Source organism: Hippopotamus amphibius, chromosome 17, assembly GCF_030028045.1.
Source record: "Hippopotamus amphibius kiboko isolate mHipAmp2 chromosome 17, mHipAmp2.hap2, whole genome shotgun sequence".
NCBI lineage: Eukaryota > Metazoa > Chordata > Mammalia > Artiodactyla > Hippopotamidae > Hippopotamus > Hippopotamus amphibius.
The window spans coordinates 2,094,711-2,112,447 of NC_080202.1; the positions used below are offsets into that span (position 1 = coordinate 2,094,711).

At 46.9% G+C, this 17,737-nt stretch overlaps 1 protein-coding gene across 6 annotated transcripts in view; it reads left to right on the forward strand.

Annotated features, from left to right (window-relative positions):
• The window catches only part of SPECC1 (sperm antigen with calponin homology and coiled-coil domains 1), a 187,088-nt gene that overhangs the window by 115,021 nt on the left and 54,330 nt on the right, over positions 1-17,737 (forward strand). For 3 of the 6 annotated variants that reach the window (XM_057716152.1, XM_057716153.1, XM_057716154.1), the window contains 5 exons: positions 2,544-2,617; positions 2,948-3,126; positions 12,923-13,068; positions 14,158-14,258; positions 17,605-17,686. In XM_057716152.1, the coding sequence (XP_057572135.1) occupies positions 2,544-2,617; positions 2,948-3,126; positions 12,923-13,068; positions 14,158-14,258; positions 17,605-17,686 (582 nt within the window). Of the gene's footprint in view, positions 1-2,543; positions 2,618-2,947; positions 3,127-4,809; positions 4,988-5,561; positions 6,045-7,032; positions 8,444-12,922; positions 13,069-14,157; positions 14,259-17,604; positions 17,687-17,737 lie in introns of those variants that run through there. The other 3 variants (XR_009050023.1, XR_009050024.1, XM_057716155.1) reach the window with 3 other exon arrangements.

Below are 17,737 nucleotides of genomic sequence, written 5' to 3' on the forward strand. Positions count from 1 at the left end.
GATGAAAACATTGGGACAGGAGGCTCTTGGGAATGTACCATTCTTGCCGTGGGAGCTGATCCTGTGCGCCTGGCAGCTGTACGTTCCTGCCTTGACCATGATACCTGGCCACGTCGTCTATCCCTTGATCCATTGGTCAGTGTCACCGGGGAAGCGGGATGACAGGACTCAGAATCACTGTCACCAGGCCCTTCTCAACAGTCACCCCTGAGAATAAAGCAGCACACCTGTGCAAGGTCAGACAGGGGAAGACCGGTTTTTGTTTGTATTTTGTTCATTTTTTTAGTGATTTATCGTTGTGGAGAATTCAGTTGTGCTGTCCCCAAATTCTAAAAAGTCGGCACAGACATACCAAGAAAGCAGCGTGTAATTACTGTGCAGAGCACACATCAGGCTCGCTTGCTCTGGCTACGTCATGACGTATCCAAGGCTGAAAAGAACAGCGACCCACCTGCATCTTTTGAGAAGCCATTTAACCTCTGTTGGGGACGTTAAGGTATTAGTAGATGTCTTTTCACCAGGAGATGTGGAGACATGATCCATCTCGCGATAAATCACTCCTTCCCCTTAAGACCCTTCAGAGGAATGGACAGAAAGATAAAAAGAAGCTGAGGAGCGCTGTCTGAGTCTGTGCTGTTGACCCTAAACAGAAACCCTCAGGTCCCATGTGTGAACCTGAACTGTTGGGGTAGAATCTGACCACGTGTGGGGTTTTTGAAGCTCTTCTGGTAATTCTGTTCATATCTTTTTTTAAATAAATTTATTTATTTATTTTTTGGCTGTGTTGCTGCACATGGGCTTTGTCTAATTTCAGTAAGGGGGGGCTCCTCTTTGTTGTGGTGTGCAGGCTCCTCATTGCCGTGGCTTCTCGTTGCAGAGCACGGGCTCTAGGCTTGTGGGCTTCAGTAGTTGTGGCACATGGGCTCAATAGTTGTGGCTCACAGGCTCTAAAGCGCAGGCTCAATAGTTGTGGCTCACAGGCTTAGTTGCTCTGTGGCATGTGGGATCTTCCTGGAGCAGGGATCGAACCTGTGTCCCCTGCATTGGCAGGCGGATTCTCAACCACTGCGCCACCTAGAAAGTCGCTGTTCATATCTTTAATAGACAAGAACAGCTGTGGAAGGACCATGGGGACCCATTGGAGAACTTACACCACGTGTAATGATGTGTTCAGATTTAAATTAAATGACTCTGGGCTTCCCTGGTGGTGCTAGTGGTTAAGAGTCCACCAGCCAATACAGGGGACACGAGTTTGATCCCTGGTCCAGGAAGATCCCACATGCAGCTAAGCCCGTGGGCCATAGCGACTGAGCCTGCACTCTAGAGCCTGCGAGCCACAACTGCTGAGCCCTTGTGCCACAACTACTGAAGCCTGCATGCCTAGAGTCTGTGCACCGCAACAAGAGAAGCCACTGCATTGAGAAGCCTGTGCACTGCAATGAAAAGTAGCCTCTGCTCGCCACAACTAGAGAAAGCCTGCGCAGCAGTGAAGACCCAACACAGCTAAAAATAAATAAATAAGTAAATTGATTAAAAATAAATGACTCTGATAGCAACGTGGAGAGAACTGGAGACAGAGAGGGACTGAAGATGTTCTTTTTTTTTTTTTCAAGTTTCTAATTTGATTTTTATTTTTTTATTGAGGTAGAGTCGATGTACAATATTATGCAAGTTATGGATGTATAAGATAGTGATTCACAACTTTTGAAGTGTTACTCTATTTACAGTTAGTATAAAATATTGGCTATTTTCCGTGTTGTACAGTATATCCTTGTAGCTTATTTTATACCTAATAGTTTGCATCTCTTAACCCCCGACCCCTGTGTCTCCCCTCCCCCGCCACGGTGAGCACGGGTTTGTCCTCCGTGTCTGCGGGTCCGCTTCTTGTTTGGTGTGTTCTTTAGACTCCGCATGTGATACCATACAGTGCTTGTCTCTCTCATTCTGACTTATTTCACTGAGCATGACACGCTGCAAGGAAGACGTTCTTAACTAGGGAAAGGGAGCCGGGTCTGCAGTGGCGCCGTTAGCATACCCCCCCGACCCCGCCCCGCCACCTGCGAGATGCTCTGTGGGTCAGGGTCTGGGGCTTGTGAACGTCTGCGCTTTTGAAAAGCTGCCCCAGTGATTCAGAGTTTTAACTGTGACTGACTCCCATGACTCTAGAAACCGGTGTGAAAGTCACATCCGTGATAACCAGCCGTGTCCACCATGAGCGATGACGGGTGTTCAGGTCATCGTGTGCGCTGCCAGGGAGGCCGAGAGTACGCGCGGGTGAGGGCAGCTGTGTGCTCTCTTCCCGTAGCGCTGCGAGGCTGTGCAGCCTGCCTCCAAGGCTGTCCCCAAACCTCGCACCACCTCTTTTCCAAACCTTCCTGTTCTCCTATCTCAGAGCAACCCCCGGCCTCTGGCTGCAGCGCTCAGGGCGCCGGGACGGACCCGGCAGAAGGGCGGGTTGCAGAGCCATTGCAGGATCTGGGGCTGCTTAGCTTCTCCCCAGAGTCCCGAGACTTTTCCAACTCCGTCTGCCTGTTCATTTCCAGGCAACGTGGTGAAGCTGGAGGAGCAGAAGTCAGACCTGGAGAGGCAGCTGAAGACTCTGACGAAGCAGATAAAGGTGAGACGCGGTCACAGCGGTGTTGGGGCCTCACCGTCGTTTTACCGGAAGCATCCCCATTAACCCGGGTTTGGAAACCTCTGAGAGGCCCCGCTGTATACGGTATCTTTGTGGGGCCTGGGCCCTGGAGCCACAGACAGTGTGGCCAGGAGGGATGCAAGTGGCCTTGACTTCAGGACGGGGACTCCGACACCCGAGGGTGCAGCTCCTGCCGGGGCCTTTTCCCAGTGGCGAGGCCGCGCGGCCGGTCTTGTGTGGGGACCCATCTGGGCCCTGCAGCCCCTGCCTGGGGGGCCTGCCTGATGCGAGCGCGGACTCCGGCTCTTCTAGGATGAGACGGAGGAGTGGAGGCGCTTCCAGGCCGACCTGCAGACGGCGGTGGTGGTGGCCAACGACATCAAGTGCGAGGCCCAGCAGGAGCTGCGCACCGTCAAGCGGAGGCTGCTGGAGGAGGAGGAGAAGAACGCCCGGCTGCAGAAGGCGCTGGGGGATGCGCAGGCCCGTGGCAGGTGGGTCCCCAGCCAGCACCCGGGGCGCCGGCGTCCACGTACGTGACTCTGCGGAGGCACTGTCCCGAGCCCCCACCTCCCCTCCAGGTCCCTCTGCCCCCGTTCACACCAACCCTCCAGCCAGGGGATAACTAACCCCATGGCCAGAGTTTAACCAGCTCCACGGCCATGGGAATAACTAACCCCACAGTCAGGCGATAACTAGCTCCACAGTAGGAATGCTCCACCCAGCACCGTCACTGCCATTCTCAGAGATGAGAAAACTCCTCACTGGCAGGGACAAAGTTCTAGCCGAGTCCTCTCCGGGTTTGGAGGAGAGGAGGCTCTTGCATCTCAGTGCTGGTCAGGGCACCAGATGAAGGCCTCACTGTCCTGGCCCAGGACCTGCTTTTGTATTAGCAGCGTCCGTGGGCTCCCTCCAGAAGGTCTTGAAATAAGCCACTTTATTAAAAAGGGTGAGCATGGAGAACATACGTCCGGCTGATACGTGATTCCCTTCTGCTCTCAAGGGGGACGTCACAGGCCATGCTGTCCCAACAAGCTCTTCTTAAGAGCATGCTTTCAGAGACAGCTGTTCCCAAAGTGAGCCCCGCATTGGTTATTGTTTAAAATTTAAATGGTTTCCAAACAAGATTATCAAGAGTATTTTAGGTTTCAGCTAATGCAGTGCTCTCGTTTTCCCAATCAGGAATAAATGTCCTTAACATTGAGATTCTTGGTTATTAGGCAGTTATTTTGGATTTGTCTCTCAATATGGAACGTAGTAGAGTTTAAAAGTCAGATTTAGTAGGTTCTGGAGGCAGGTTTGTAAACTTTGCCCTTTTCACCTGTGTTTCAGGATTGACAGGGGCTGGATTCCAAGCCTCTGGGTCTGATGTGGTACCTGGAAGGAGTAGGTTTCTGCTCTGAATTCTGTTTTGATTCTCTTACCAAACTTGCTTCAGTCAATCCCATGGTCGCCCTTTCTTTATGAAAATCAAGAACGTGATTTTATAGTCACACCTATACCCTCTGGCCACCAAAGCAGAATAGGAAAACTAGATTTCACAGTGTTCTGTTGAAATGATTGTGAGGTCATTCTGGTTTGCTTTGGTGTCTGCTTTTGTTTGTTTGTCCACGTGTCTTGCTTTTCTGTTGTGTGTCTTTGGAAGAGGAACCACGTCATAACTTGCATTGCTTCATATATATGTTATTTTACAGATAAATGGTAAAAGACACGCCTTGAGTTTAAGAGGTGGCCCTAAATCAGTTAGATATGCTGCGTTCTTACATAGATTCTAAGATACAGGTCAGAGTATACAACTTGAACCTTATATCATAGGACGTCTGCATGCGTCTTGACAATTTAGGGCCCCATGTGCTACATCCAACATTTTCAAACTTAGGGTCACTTTTTTAAAAAAACACAGTATGTTTCTCTTTTGATTTTCCAGTGATTTGCAAACCTACCTTACAAATCCAGCAGTTTAATTCCTTATCACAAAATATTTCAAAACCCGAGACCTGACACCGGTTCAGAACACAGCATGTCACGGAAACCCTGCAGACACCGTGGGTTTCTTGGCCGTCATTGCCTCGGGCAGCGCTTCAGACGTTTGTCAGAGTGCTTTCCTGTCTGATTTTGCGCTGCTCTGGCTGCTGGTCGCTTGCCGCTAGCCCCGCCTCTTCCTGTACCTTCCGCAGGAGCTCACACCTCGGAGCTCCCAAATCCGCTGAGTGTCTCCATCTTGGCTGCCTGGGTTCTTGACGGAAATTCGGTTTGACTGTGACAGTCATCTCCAAAGTCATTCTCGGTTCAGCCACAGCCAGGGAACTTGCAGGAAATTCTCTGATGAGATCCTCCAAGTGCAACCAAGAGCAGGTAAGAGCATCGGGAAAGTGCCTCGATCGTGGTCCCGGATGGGCTGATTTGCATTCTCATCAGCCGGCATCGGGAGATCACAGGCCGGTAGGCAGGCAGGCAGGGGCCTGGCTGTGAAGGCACGTTCGTGTTTATCACCGAGAACTCAACAGCTAAGACAAAGTGAAACGTTACTTAGCGTAGCATTTTTAGACAATTCTAAAACGTAGCTCATTGGCCATGTTCAGTCCTGTGATGTTTTCAGAGATATTTTTATATTTTGGAGTCAGAATAACTGATGTTAAGATTCATGGGAAAATGAGGCTCTGGTCTTGTCTTTGCCACCAGCTGGCAAGGTTTTCTTCCCAGACCAAGCTCCTTCCTCTGTTACGTGAGGAGGTAAGAGTAGGTGGGTTTTTAAAGCCCCCAAGCTCTGCAGTTCTGAGACTAGTTGGTCGGCTGGCCTTTCTCTGGTGGGGGAGTCACGGGCACATGTGCCCACCCTGCCATCTTCCCAACGTGAGCCTTAGGTCTCCCTTGCACAGTGGCATCTCCGTGTTGTAGCCGGGCCATGGGCCTCCTCTTTCTCTTCCAGAAATTTGAACAAGCCTGTGCAATTTCTGTGGACCTGAAAGTGATCTGTTTTGCTGGACATGTAAGGGGTTGGATGAAAGGATGATGAATAACTGTCTCAGCTCTGGCTGCTGCTTGTTTTGAACCATTGAGGGAAACACAATGAAATTAAAACTTTCATCGGAGTTAAAACAGCAGATCTTTTTCCCGAAAAGTTGAGTCCTTGGGATTCAGAGAACACACGTGCAGCTCGACTTAATGCCTCAATTTTGCCACATGCAGGCTTTCTAACAAAAGACACTGTTGGCGAGATGTACACGACACAGGCATCTCAGACAGGAGCCCGGAGAGACCTCTGTGTGTCCCCTCTTCCTCCGACACAGTAAAGACCATTGTTTTTAGGCAGTTCATTCGATTTTTGCTGAATTTATGACATGACACCACTGAGCGGCCATGGGAAACATCTTCAGGAGTTGAACACACTCACTGTCTTTGCCTGATTAACTGTTAGTTTCTAAAATAGGACGTCGAAGGTTCACGAGGTGTTTAGGTTGTGCCGCTGGTCCCCACGTTGTCGCCTCTGAAGTGAGCAGCGTGGGGCCACTCACTGCCAGACTCTCTGCAACTGGCTTTGAACTCTGTGTGCGCACACATGCATTCTGCCCTGACGTCAGTCGTGTGCCCGTGTGCCCTGTGTGTTGTTCTAGAGCTGTAACGTGTCACAGCCGCTCGCCAGGTGTCTGGACTGTCACAGAGAGGGAAAGGGGGAAGCTGGAGGCCTAGCCCCTGGTCCCGCTCTCTCCCTGTGGTGCTTTGATACGGCATCTCCGGCCCCAGGAGGGGGGCCAGTTCTCACGGGGATTCCTGAGCAGTGTCCGAGCAGAGCTCACATGCGAACCTCCAACTTCCGGGGGCCTCTGGCATTTTATTTGGCCCTCGAGGCAGAGACTGGTCCTCTGCTGTCCCAACAAGCACAGTCCTCTCACCCTCACACGACTTATGTTTTCACAGCTGAGAAATGTGCGTCTGTGGCATTGGAGATGTGGCACCTGCTCCCCGGCCCCCACCTTTACAGATTTGCTTTGAAAAGTGGGCGTGAGCTTCCCTGAAGCCTTTAGAATGTATACACTGTAATAGTAAAAGAAATCTTTTTTTTTTCTTTTTTAGCCTTAACTATAGGACAGTGGAGGGGAGCACATTCTGTCCATTACAGGGGCCTGGTTTGGTTGGTCTTAGACTTCTCTGCTGACACCCTTGCCTGTTGGTGAAGGTCTAGTGGCAGGAGCCCGGCATTTTGAAGTCTCTAGCATTTTCTCTGTCTGAAGACCTTCGACTTCCAAGAGACGTCGAAATTCAGACATGCTGGTCCTATTCCGGATCTGAGCTTTTCCCTGCGGACAGTGTCAGCTGTCAGTCCTTGTGTGTGTAGACTAAGGTCGTATTGCATCAAGTAACACCTTTACCAGCCTCTGCCTCCTGTTTCTATTTTCCAGCTCCATGGTCTCTGTCAGCTAGCAGAGCAGGTGGTGGAAGAGGCCGCCCAGCCCTTGCCATGATGGGAACCACAACCATTTCTGTGTGAGAGGGGGAATGTGTAGAGGAGAAATAACCTTTTGATAAAGAACCAAACGGTCTCCTCCTCACAGCCATTGTTTCCCAGAGTCACAGCAAGTCTCTTTACCCTTTTTTTTTTTTTTTTTTGCATTTTGGAATCAACTCTGCACAAAGATGATCCTTCCCGCTTTTTTTTTTTCTTTCGTCTTCTCAGAAGATACAGCAGTCTTTTGTTTGGAGCAAAAGATGAAGTTGTTTTGAAAAAAAAAGTCTGTTGTGAAAAAAATTTTAGATGCACCCAGGGTGCTGAGCAAGGGCCGTGGCGTTGCACGTGCAGAGCAAATGCAGCCCAGGCTGTGCTTTACTTTTTTGGAGTTTATTTTTATGCTTCCTTTTGAATATGGTATCTGATAAGCTTGGAATTAACACTATTTTAGGCAAAATAGGAAGCCATCTGCGTGACGTCTCGTTCCGAAGAAATTAGAAAGTTCTGCTTCCTCTGTGTCACCTTGATTTCACCTTTTCGAGCTGGGGTCTGACTTCCTTACTTCGTCTGAAACAAGCCACCACCACGTTTTGGGCTGATTTCCAAAATCTCTTTTGGGTTCTCTATATATAGATGTTTGCTTGATCATAAAGGAATGTAGCTGAATCAGATAAGTTTACATGGTGATGATGTTACTTGGAATGGAACTGAGAACTAATGAACAAAGGCAAACGCCTCGTGAATAAAACTCACCCTGGAAATGTAAAGACTCTTTCGATTCAGAAGCACATAACTCAGAGGGATCCAAGATTCAAGGTGTGACTTTGAACTTCTGGAAGTGCATACATTTGTGAAGATCTGGGTCCAATTCAGCAACCTCCATCAGGCAGAACCCGCTCCAGCTCTCGTGTGAGGGTCTTCTGGACCGTTAGGTACACTATCAGGAGGCCGAGGCCGGACAGGCATTCATGTCTGAACCATGGAAAATTAGGAACAGGAGAGCCCTTTATCTCAGGAGGACATTGTGGGGTGTCCAGCTGGACAGCACAGAGTCACTAGGATTCCACTTGGTGACAGAAAGAGGAGAGGTCGCTGTCCTCTCTGTAAAAAACAAATAGTTTTGACACCCACTGGAATTGTCCTAGTGGGATAGGAACTTATATACTGGGAGATCTTTACCTCAGACAGAATCCTTAGGATGATTTATAATTCATTTGCTGGGTGTTTTCAAATATAAACAAGAAAAATGCAACCTCAGCTTCAAATGCACAGCTGTCTCTGCCCCACATATTTTGATCTTTCTCTGGGGACTGTTGAATATTTTTATATGTAGGTGTTTATGAAGTGCTAAATAAATATGTCATTATTTAGACAAGTCTGTTGCCTGATTTTTAATTGCTGGCCACGTTTCTGCAGGACCCTCCGGTCGCTTTGTTCTCAGTTTTCCAGTGTGTGTAGGTCAGAACTTTAAAGGCACATCAGATGACTAAAATCAAGGCAGAAGCAAGCTGAATTTTCAATACCAGTTGCAGATGGGAGGTTGACTTCTAAGTACAAATTGTTATTTTTTAAATGATTTCATTATTGGAAACAAGAAGGCAAGGAAAAGATATACTAATTTTGCATAAATTAATTTTTCATGAAAGACTCGAGTATCGGAAAATAGAATATATGAAACTTGAAGTCTAGAATTGTCTTGTTGAAATTTAAAAACAAATAGATGTTTGGTGATTTACTGTACTGGATTTCTTCTTTTTTTAATTGGAGTATAGTCGTATTACAATGTTGTGTTAATTTCTGCTGTACAGCAAAGTGAATCAGCTACGTGTATACGTATATTCCCTCTTTTTTAGATTTCCTTCCCATTTAGGTCACCACAGATCACTGAGTAGAGTTCCCAGTGCTATACAGAGGTTGTATTGGATTTCTTCTTAATAATGAAGTAATATGTAGGTGAACTGGTAATAAAATGGAGGTGTTAAAGAAAAATATTCATCCTTCTCTACCTCTCGTAGCCTCCTGGAAGGTAATCAGTGTTCTCCTTGGTCTACTTTCTTTATTTAGTCTGATGCGAGGGGTGGGTCTTTTTCTTCCAGGTGGACAGCTGGTCGTGCCAGCACCATTTATTACCACACTGTCATTTGCCTGCGGAACTGAAATCCCACCCTGACATTGTTCATCTCATCCGTTTTCAGAGGGACTTTCCCAATATGCCCTTGTTCTTTTTTCTCTTGAGCTGGTTCTGCTTTAAACTATTTTTGTGGGATTATTAGATTGTTAATATAATTTTTACACTCAGCCTTTCATTTTAAATTGTCACCGTTCATATATTTTCTTGAATTTTATTGTATTCTGAAGGCAGATGCTTTTAGGTGTCTAAATCTGTTTCCTGACCTGTATTTACAAATGTCTGTTCTCCCTTGAGTGCAAGTGATTCACTTCACTTTATACTGTGAAATCTATTTGTAGATCAGGGCCTGTTGTTCGCCCAAGATCTGTGTCTGGATTCTGCCTAGATCTGTGCTCACTCTGCCCGACTGCTCTTGAAATCTTCTTCGCATGTCTTAAACTAGAAGGAAGGTTCTTTAAGGTAGATTTCTGTTGCCTGTCAGAGACTCAGAGGCTGCAAGGAGTGCGGAGGAAGAGGAAATTATTATTATTTGGGGGGAAGTTATACATTATCATCAGAGTTGTACATGCTGGGAGCAGACAGAGAACATGCCTCATTCCTGGGGTTGGCTAAACGTGGTGGCTAAACAAGGCAGCCGTTAGAGCTGTGCCCGAGAAGCAGACGGTGCAAAGTGCAGGAAGTGCGGCTGCAGGAGGTGTTTGTGTGCAGTTGTATTTACAGCACCATGCAAGCTGTCGTCTTGGGTGATTCAAGGGATTTCCAAGGCTCCTTTGGCTGTATGTGTGGTTTCATCTTGCAGATCAACCTGAGAGCCTCACGTGCATCTTAGGAGGCAGAAGCTGACGATGAACAGTGTTGGACCCATAGTGGCCTCTTGGAATGTTTCCTTTACTTAGTGAGTTGGCTACGGTACACCTGGCTGTTTGCTTGAGTATTTCTTAGTATCTTTTATAGAATGCAGAGTTCTGATTTTTCCTGGGAACAGAGGAAACATCATACTTCATTTATTGCTGGGCTGTTACTGATTGATTCCAAACAGTCTGAAGACAGGCTGGTGTCCCTGCTTATGGTTAAAGTGCTGATGAGATCAATAGCGTTCTTAATGACTGTGTTCTGTGGTTGTTCATTTCAGGCTTTGTTTTGTGACTTGGCACACAGGTGCACACAGGCGCACATGCACACACACAGGTGCCCGCACACAGGTGCTCACACAGGTGCACACAGGCGCACATGCATGCACACAGGTACGTGCACACAGGTGCTCAGACACAGGTGCTCACACAGGTGCACACACGCAGGTGTTCACACACAGGTGCACACAGGCACACATGCACACACGCAGGGGCACACAGGTGCTCACATCGCTGTTACATAATGTGATAGGTCTGTAGTCTAGTGGTGTCTCTAATCGGCCTAAACAGCTTGCAGGGTTTTCTCTCACTGCTACTTGCTGTTCCAGCCCAGCAGACTGATGGTTGGAGCAGTGCTCTTGGTACCTGAAAGCGGGGGCTGGAATTGGTTCTCATGTCCTTGCTACTTTCTTACGGCGTTGAAATGAGTCCTCTTTATCATATGATGCTATGAATCACAGGGAAACTTAGGTACTCAAAGGGAACACCTGAGCAGAATGTGGGATTTCCCCATTTTATTCTTATTAAATTATCAAGAAGTGAAATGAACATGGATTTTGAAAAAAGATCTTCCTTTGAGGGGTACCCTCAATCTCTCCAGGCTCTGAGGTGGCAGGACATGTATGTGGACGGGTAAGAAGGTGCCCACTTTCTCACCTTCCTGAGAATGGTTGGGACAGAAACGAGAGGTTTTTTTCCTGCTTACACCTAATCTGATTTCACTCTCTTTCTGCATATCTACCATCTGGTTTTATACTGTGTGACACAAGAGGGAAAATAACAAAAGCCAACCCCATCTGATTAAAAAAAATAAAACCTTACCAATTTCTGAAATACCGGATATTTCCTTCCAAAAAAGTTTACTGATTTTTTTTTTCCACTCAAAAGAAGGGACTGTGGAGACAGGAGTGTAGGGCAGTGTGATTTAAGTGTTTTAAGTTCTGTTTCACTTAAATTTATTCTACTCACATAGAATAAATAGAACAAAAGGAGGAAGCTTTGAGAAATAAGGACAAGTAAATTCAACCACAGAAGCTTATGAGTAGCTAGGTTCCATTCAAAAAAATCAGTAAATAAATACTTAAACTTCCACTGACCTTATTAAAGTACACTGCCAGAAGTATTCTGTTTGAGCCCTTCTCATAAATTAGTCATTTTCTTGCAAAACAGCTGTGGCAATTTGATATAATAAAAGGAGCAGTGATTTAGGAATCCCAAGTTGGGAGATGTTGTCTTGGCTCATTCACAGGGAGATTAAATGACAGGCTAACGTCCCCTGGATGAGGAAGCCGTGCCTCAGACGGTCTGTCTTTAAAAGGCTCTTCCATGAATCTGTGCTCCAGTTTGGAAATCACAGAGAGAACTCAGGAAAGTGTGGGAGAGTGGAGAAGCTTCACCTCATGCAGAGTTGCAGTGTTGCTCTAGAGTACAGTTACCATTCCCATTCCTGGGGGGTAAACATGTGTGGGTCAGGATTCTGTTGCACCTGATAGATGGCAGCCTTGTGGGTTTAAGCAGGAAAGTACTAAGGGACTTGCAGGATTGTTGGGGTGGGGGCTGGAGAAACATACTCCAGGCTGAGCTTCCAGGAGCAGTTCTTGAAGTTACACAGAACTGGGCTGCCAGGGGAGCTGCTGCCTCTGCCATGAACAGACGCCTTAAACCAGGAAGCTGCCTGCCCGGTCGGAAAGCTGCCACCAGTTTCCAGCAGCGGAAGCATCTTGTCTCTGCTTCCGTTGGTCTCAGCATAGTGAATGCCCTGCGCTCTGCCTCTCCTCCCCAACTCAGGTCGTGGTCCACGTCTTGTTCAGTGTTTCTGGTGGGGGGAGCCTAAATCCCCCATCTGAAATCCTAGCTGCAGGGGGGTCCTGAGATGTCACCTTTCCAACCTCCTTGCTCCAGGTGGGAGTTGGAATTCACAGTGACACACCAACCCATTGTAACCACCATGGACAGTAAGCTAACTTATTTTATTTTATTTTATTTTATTTTATTTTATTTTATTTTTAAGAACTTTTATTGAGATACAATTAACATACAATAAACTGCATATATTTAGAGTGTACTATTTGGTATCCCAATCTCCCAATTCATTCCCCCCAATCCTCCCCACTTTCCCTACTTGGTGTCCATATGTTTTTTCTCTACATCTGTGTCTCTATTTCTGCCTTGCAAACAGGTTGATTTGTACCATTTTTCTGTATTCCACATATATGTGTTAATATGCGATATTTGTTTTTCTCTTTCTGACTCACTATTTTATGATAAATAAGACGTCTATTTTTTTACAGTTGGCAGCATAGATAAGACTTACATCCTTTATTTTTTTTGAGAAAAGTCACTCTACATATAAAAACACCATCTCTGGCCATTCCCAAGAAAACATCTCTGATACACATGGAATGCAGTACCCATAGTAGTTCCTAAAGATGCAGAGCTGGTGTAGAGAACAGGATTTTCTACTTGACATTCTCCTCCCAGATTTGTTTCTCTTCTCCACGTTGGTTGTTTCCATCTGTGTCCTGTGTCCCGCGTGGGGACATCCTCCACCTTTTCAATCTGATTTGCTCTTTGCCGTGCAGACCTGTGAAGGAAGAGTCGGAGACCTCCGAGGTGGATGCACCCGGCCGGTGGCACGGCCTCTATGTGAACAGGACTCCTCCAACATCTTCAGAGTCTGCAACCACCGTTAAGTCCCTTATCAAGTCATTTGATTTGGGACGTCCAGGTATTTCGTCATTTTGTTGCATAAGCAAAACTCAAGTTGAGACCGAGGCCCCGTAGATTAAGCCCGTGCCCCACCTCCTGGGCCTCATGTTTGTGCACCCACAGGGCCCTCCCCAGCCGTCCACGTGCAGACACGGCACGCGACGCCCACCGGGGCTGCATGAGACAGCGGAGGGAGTCAGCTCTCCTCTCCTCTCCTCCCCTCCAGTTCCTGCTTCTCCATCTTCCTCTTCTGCCTCTGTGTCCGTTAAATCCAGGTCACTACTGTTGGCCTTCTTACATCTCCGGAGGGTTAACAGGGTTGGACCGAGGCTTTGTCTCCCAGGAAACGAGGCGCCGAGTCCCTGTGTTAGGCTGTCTTGCTGGCACCTGGGCCTTCCATATCCTAGGACGCGCTGTTACACTCTTCTCCCCCAGTCCTGTGTGTGGCCAGCAGTGCTGACCTGTCATTCCTGACGGTGGGACAGTCCTGGCTTTTTCTGGAAATGTCTGCCTGACTCACAGTTCACCTTCATTCACTGTTTTCTACGTGTGAGGAAAGGTGCATCTCTGTACTGTATACCCATAAATACAGTAGAGAGAAGAAACCAAATGTGCCTGTATCCAAAATACAATATATTTCTTCCCTTGATTGCAAAACAAATATGCCCGTTGTATTGGAAGGCCAGAGTAACAGCTAACCCTAGGATGTTGTCTCTGCTAAAATAGTTTGGGGCTAAACTTGATTGAGGTTAGACTATAGAGACCAGAAGCTGTGGAGGCCCAGTGCCTACATCTGGTCTGGGAGAGCGATGGACAGTGCGGTTTACGCTAGAGTGCTCTGTTCTTCCCGTAGGTGCCTCGTCACCTGCACGTTTTCTTCTTCCTCGTGTGTCCTGCATCTAAGAGCGGCCCCCACTAAGTTAACTTCCCAACTCATTCCCCGATTCAGCACTGGTCCAGAGCAGAAGAGGATGAAAGAGTAGACGTGATACCTGATTAGCAGCATGGGATACATTTTTAGTTGCCAAAAGAGTAGCAAGTCAGGAACTGTTATTTGCTGTTTTGAACTGGGACAGCGTAGAAACGTTCCCATCTCTTGTCTTGGCAGGTGGAGCTGGGCAGAATATTTCTGTGCATAAGGCCCCCAGGAGCCCCCTGAGCGGAATCCCCGTGAGGACCGCTCCTGCTGCCGCTGTGTCTCCAATGCAGGTATCTGAGCCCACGGGGTGTGGGTGGGGCCAGGGTCACTCGGTACATGGGCAACAGAAGGGACGCAAACTTATTTTTTGAGACATGTGGAACATCTTTTTTATTTTTTGAGACACGTGGAACATCTTTTTTAATATGCCTAAAATAATAATAATGAAACTTTCATTAAAAATTACCCTTTGGGCCTGATGTGGGTCTGAGACGCTGTAAACATACAGTTTTGTTAACACCACTTCCTTGATTTCCCGTAAGATGACACTGTCAGAGTTTTCAGTTAAATGAAGATTGTAATTTTTACTGGAAGTGGACATTGAACTAGATCTTCTTCTCAAAGAATTGTTTTTTTTTTTTAAATGCCCCTGGAGAGAGAATGTTTACAACTTATAAATTCTTAGAGTTCACTGCATGTAACTGCATGTAAAACCTGAAAGTTTGAGGCCAAAGCCTCTTGGCGTTTCTGAGACCAGGGCTTCTGACGTTATTCACAGCACCCGGCATCCTGCTTCTGCTGAGCTGAGAGTGGGGTTGTTGTCAACAAGTCCCGTGTTTTGATGTCCTTAGTAGCTATGCATATGGTGTGGGATCTTCTAAGCTTTAAAAAAATTTTTTTTTCACCTTTTTGCCCTTGAAGGTAACTTCTACCACCTTCTGTGTAAAACCAAATAAAACACTAATTTTATGATAATCATTGCTTATTTAATAAAAGTGAAAGAGGTCATGCTTCATTTTTACCTATTTTTATTGAGCTGTAAACACGAATTTGCTGGTAAATGTTTTTAACAAACTGGCTCTTTGGGGGAAAAGAGCCCTGAGTTGTAGTGTTTGCTGATTTCTCTGGTGTTAACATTCCCGTCGCTGCCAGTGTCGAGCTCTTTCCACGACCTCAGTGCACATGGAGTTGAGGAGCGATGTACGTTAGATAGTATTTCTTCCTATTTTTTTTCTTGGCTGCATTGGGTCTTCGTTGCTGCACGTGGGCTTTCTCTCGTTGCGGTGAGCAGGGGCTCCTCTTTGTGGTGCACGGGCTTCTCATTGTGGTGGCTTTTCTTGTTGTGGAGCACGGGCTCTAGGTGCGCAGGCTTCAGTAGTTACAGCATACAGGCTTAGTAGTTGTGGCACACGGGCTTAGTTGCTCCTCAGCATGTGCGATCTTCTGGGATCAGGGCTCGAACCTGTGTGCCCTGCATTGGCAGGCGGATTCTTAACCACTGTTCACCAGGAAAGTCCCTAGATAGTATTTCTACAAGGCAGACACAACAGGTATGAAGACCCCAATAGTAAAATGTAATAAAATATTTAGGAAGCAGTGAGTTTTGAGTACTTATTACTTTTGCTTTTAACGTGGTCTGGTTGTAATAACAGCTGTGGTTAGTAGCTTAGCCTGCACGGTTCCTGGAGATTTATCAGTGGGCCCTGGGAGCAGGTACACACAGCTGCAGCACACCACCGGCTATAATCCACGTACCATGAAGTACACACTCCCTTGAATACGTAACTCAAATGTTTCCATGTGTAACCGACACCAAGATAAAGCATCTCAGACTGTTTCATCACCTGTTGCGTCTGAGATTTCGTTCCTGTTTTTGTGGTGGTTCTTTCGTTGCGGTGTCGATACGCCGTTCTGCTGATGGTTTATCCTTCCTACTGATGGTTGACTTGTGGATTATTTCCAATTTTTAACTCTTGTGCTTATTTTAAATATATTTTTCCAAAAACTTAAGTATAAAAGGGAAAAAGTTAAACATCCCCCTTGCTCCCCAGCCCCAGAAATAACCTTTGTTTATGGCTTGTTGTGTATCCTTCTAGGAGTTTTTCTTTAACGTGAAAGTGTGTGTGTGTGTGTGTGTGTGTGTGTGTGTGTGTGTGTGTAGTGAGGGAGGAGGTTTTGTAAACCGGGTTACACTGCACATTATCCAGACACTGGCTCCTGTCGCTTTCTCGTTGGCATGTGTCCCCAAGGGCAAGGATTTTTATCCCTTTCGTTGCAGTTGCATCTCTTATCTAGAACAGTGGCTGCACATAATCATATCATAGTAGAAGCTCAATAAATATATGTCAGGTGAATGAAGGACTATGTCAGATATCTTTACATGTCAGTGTTTGGAGAAATGATTCCTTCTTTATTTAAAGGCTGCGTGATCATGCAGTGATGTATTTAACCACTCCGCTGTTGATGCACGTGGAGGTGGTTTTGGATTTGACTTGTTATGAAAACAATGCAGTGAAATTCCTTCTACAGATTTTTCCCCACTCAACGGGCTATTTCTGTATGAGCATGTTCCCTGATGCGTTTGGAAACACATCAGTAGCTGTAGCTAGTAAAGCAGGAGGGAATTGAACAGAGGAGAGGCTGCGGGGGAAGCTCTGATCTACACTGAGCTGCAGCCCATGTTCCCAGAACACCCCACAGCTGGCCCTTTAAAGGAATGCCTGTTTCTGCCAGAATCAGGAAGCCTTCCTCCAAGTACGGCCTCGGACCACTTCTGTCGAGACCTAGGTTCAGCTTTCCGGCCACAGCACAGGTGTGGTCCCCGCCTGCGGAGCATGCCCTCAGGGTGCATCCAGGTCGCAGTTAGTGACAGGGTTCCCGTCTTTTTTAAGGCTAAATAACATTGCAGAGACGACATTTCCTTTATCCATGCATTGGTTAGTAGACGTGCAAGTTGCTTCCCCCTCTTGGCTGATGTGAGTCATGCTACAGTGAACTTGGGCGTGCAGATACCTCCTCAAGATTCTGTTTCCGTTCCTCTGGGTACCTACCCAGAAGTGGCATTGCTGGATAACATGGTAGTTCTATTTTTACTTTTTTGAGGAACCTCCCTACTATTTTCCAAACCAGCTGCACCATTTCGCACTCCCACCTAACAGTGCACAAGGGTTCCAGTTTCTCCACATCCTCACCGACACTTGTTTTTCCTGTGGTTGCTGTTTTTTGTAATGACCGTCCTAACACGTGGGAGGTGATATCTCCTTGTGATTTTGATTTGTTTTTCCCTAATGGCTAGCGATGTGGAGCGTCTTTTCACGTACCTGTTGGCCATTAAAAAACAGTATTTTGACACACGTCATTGAACACACATGGACCATTCCCGGAAGATGTTCACGAACATGATTAATAACAGCTACCCGGGGAGAAGGACTGGGTGATGGGAGACTTTGTCGTCACTCTGTGTCCTTTGTGTTCCAATTGCATTTATCATGTATTCAGATAAAGAAGTTGTTTTAAAAGGTGATTCTGACGAGCTTGAGAACTGCTGTACGCCCGCGGGAGCACACACCCCCCCCCCCTTGCTCACGCTGTTCCTGATGTGACACGCCCACCTATGCTGCTGCCCTTTGGTTTCAGAGGCACTCGACCTTCAGCGGCGCTCGGCCGGCCAGCAAAGCAGTGACTCAGCGCTTGGACCTCCCAGACCTCCCTCTCTCAGGTAAATCACCTCAAATAGGAAGTCCTTTTGACGTAAGTATTGTGAGGTTAA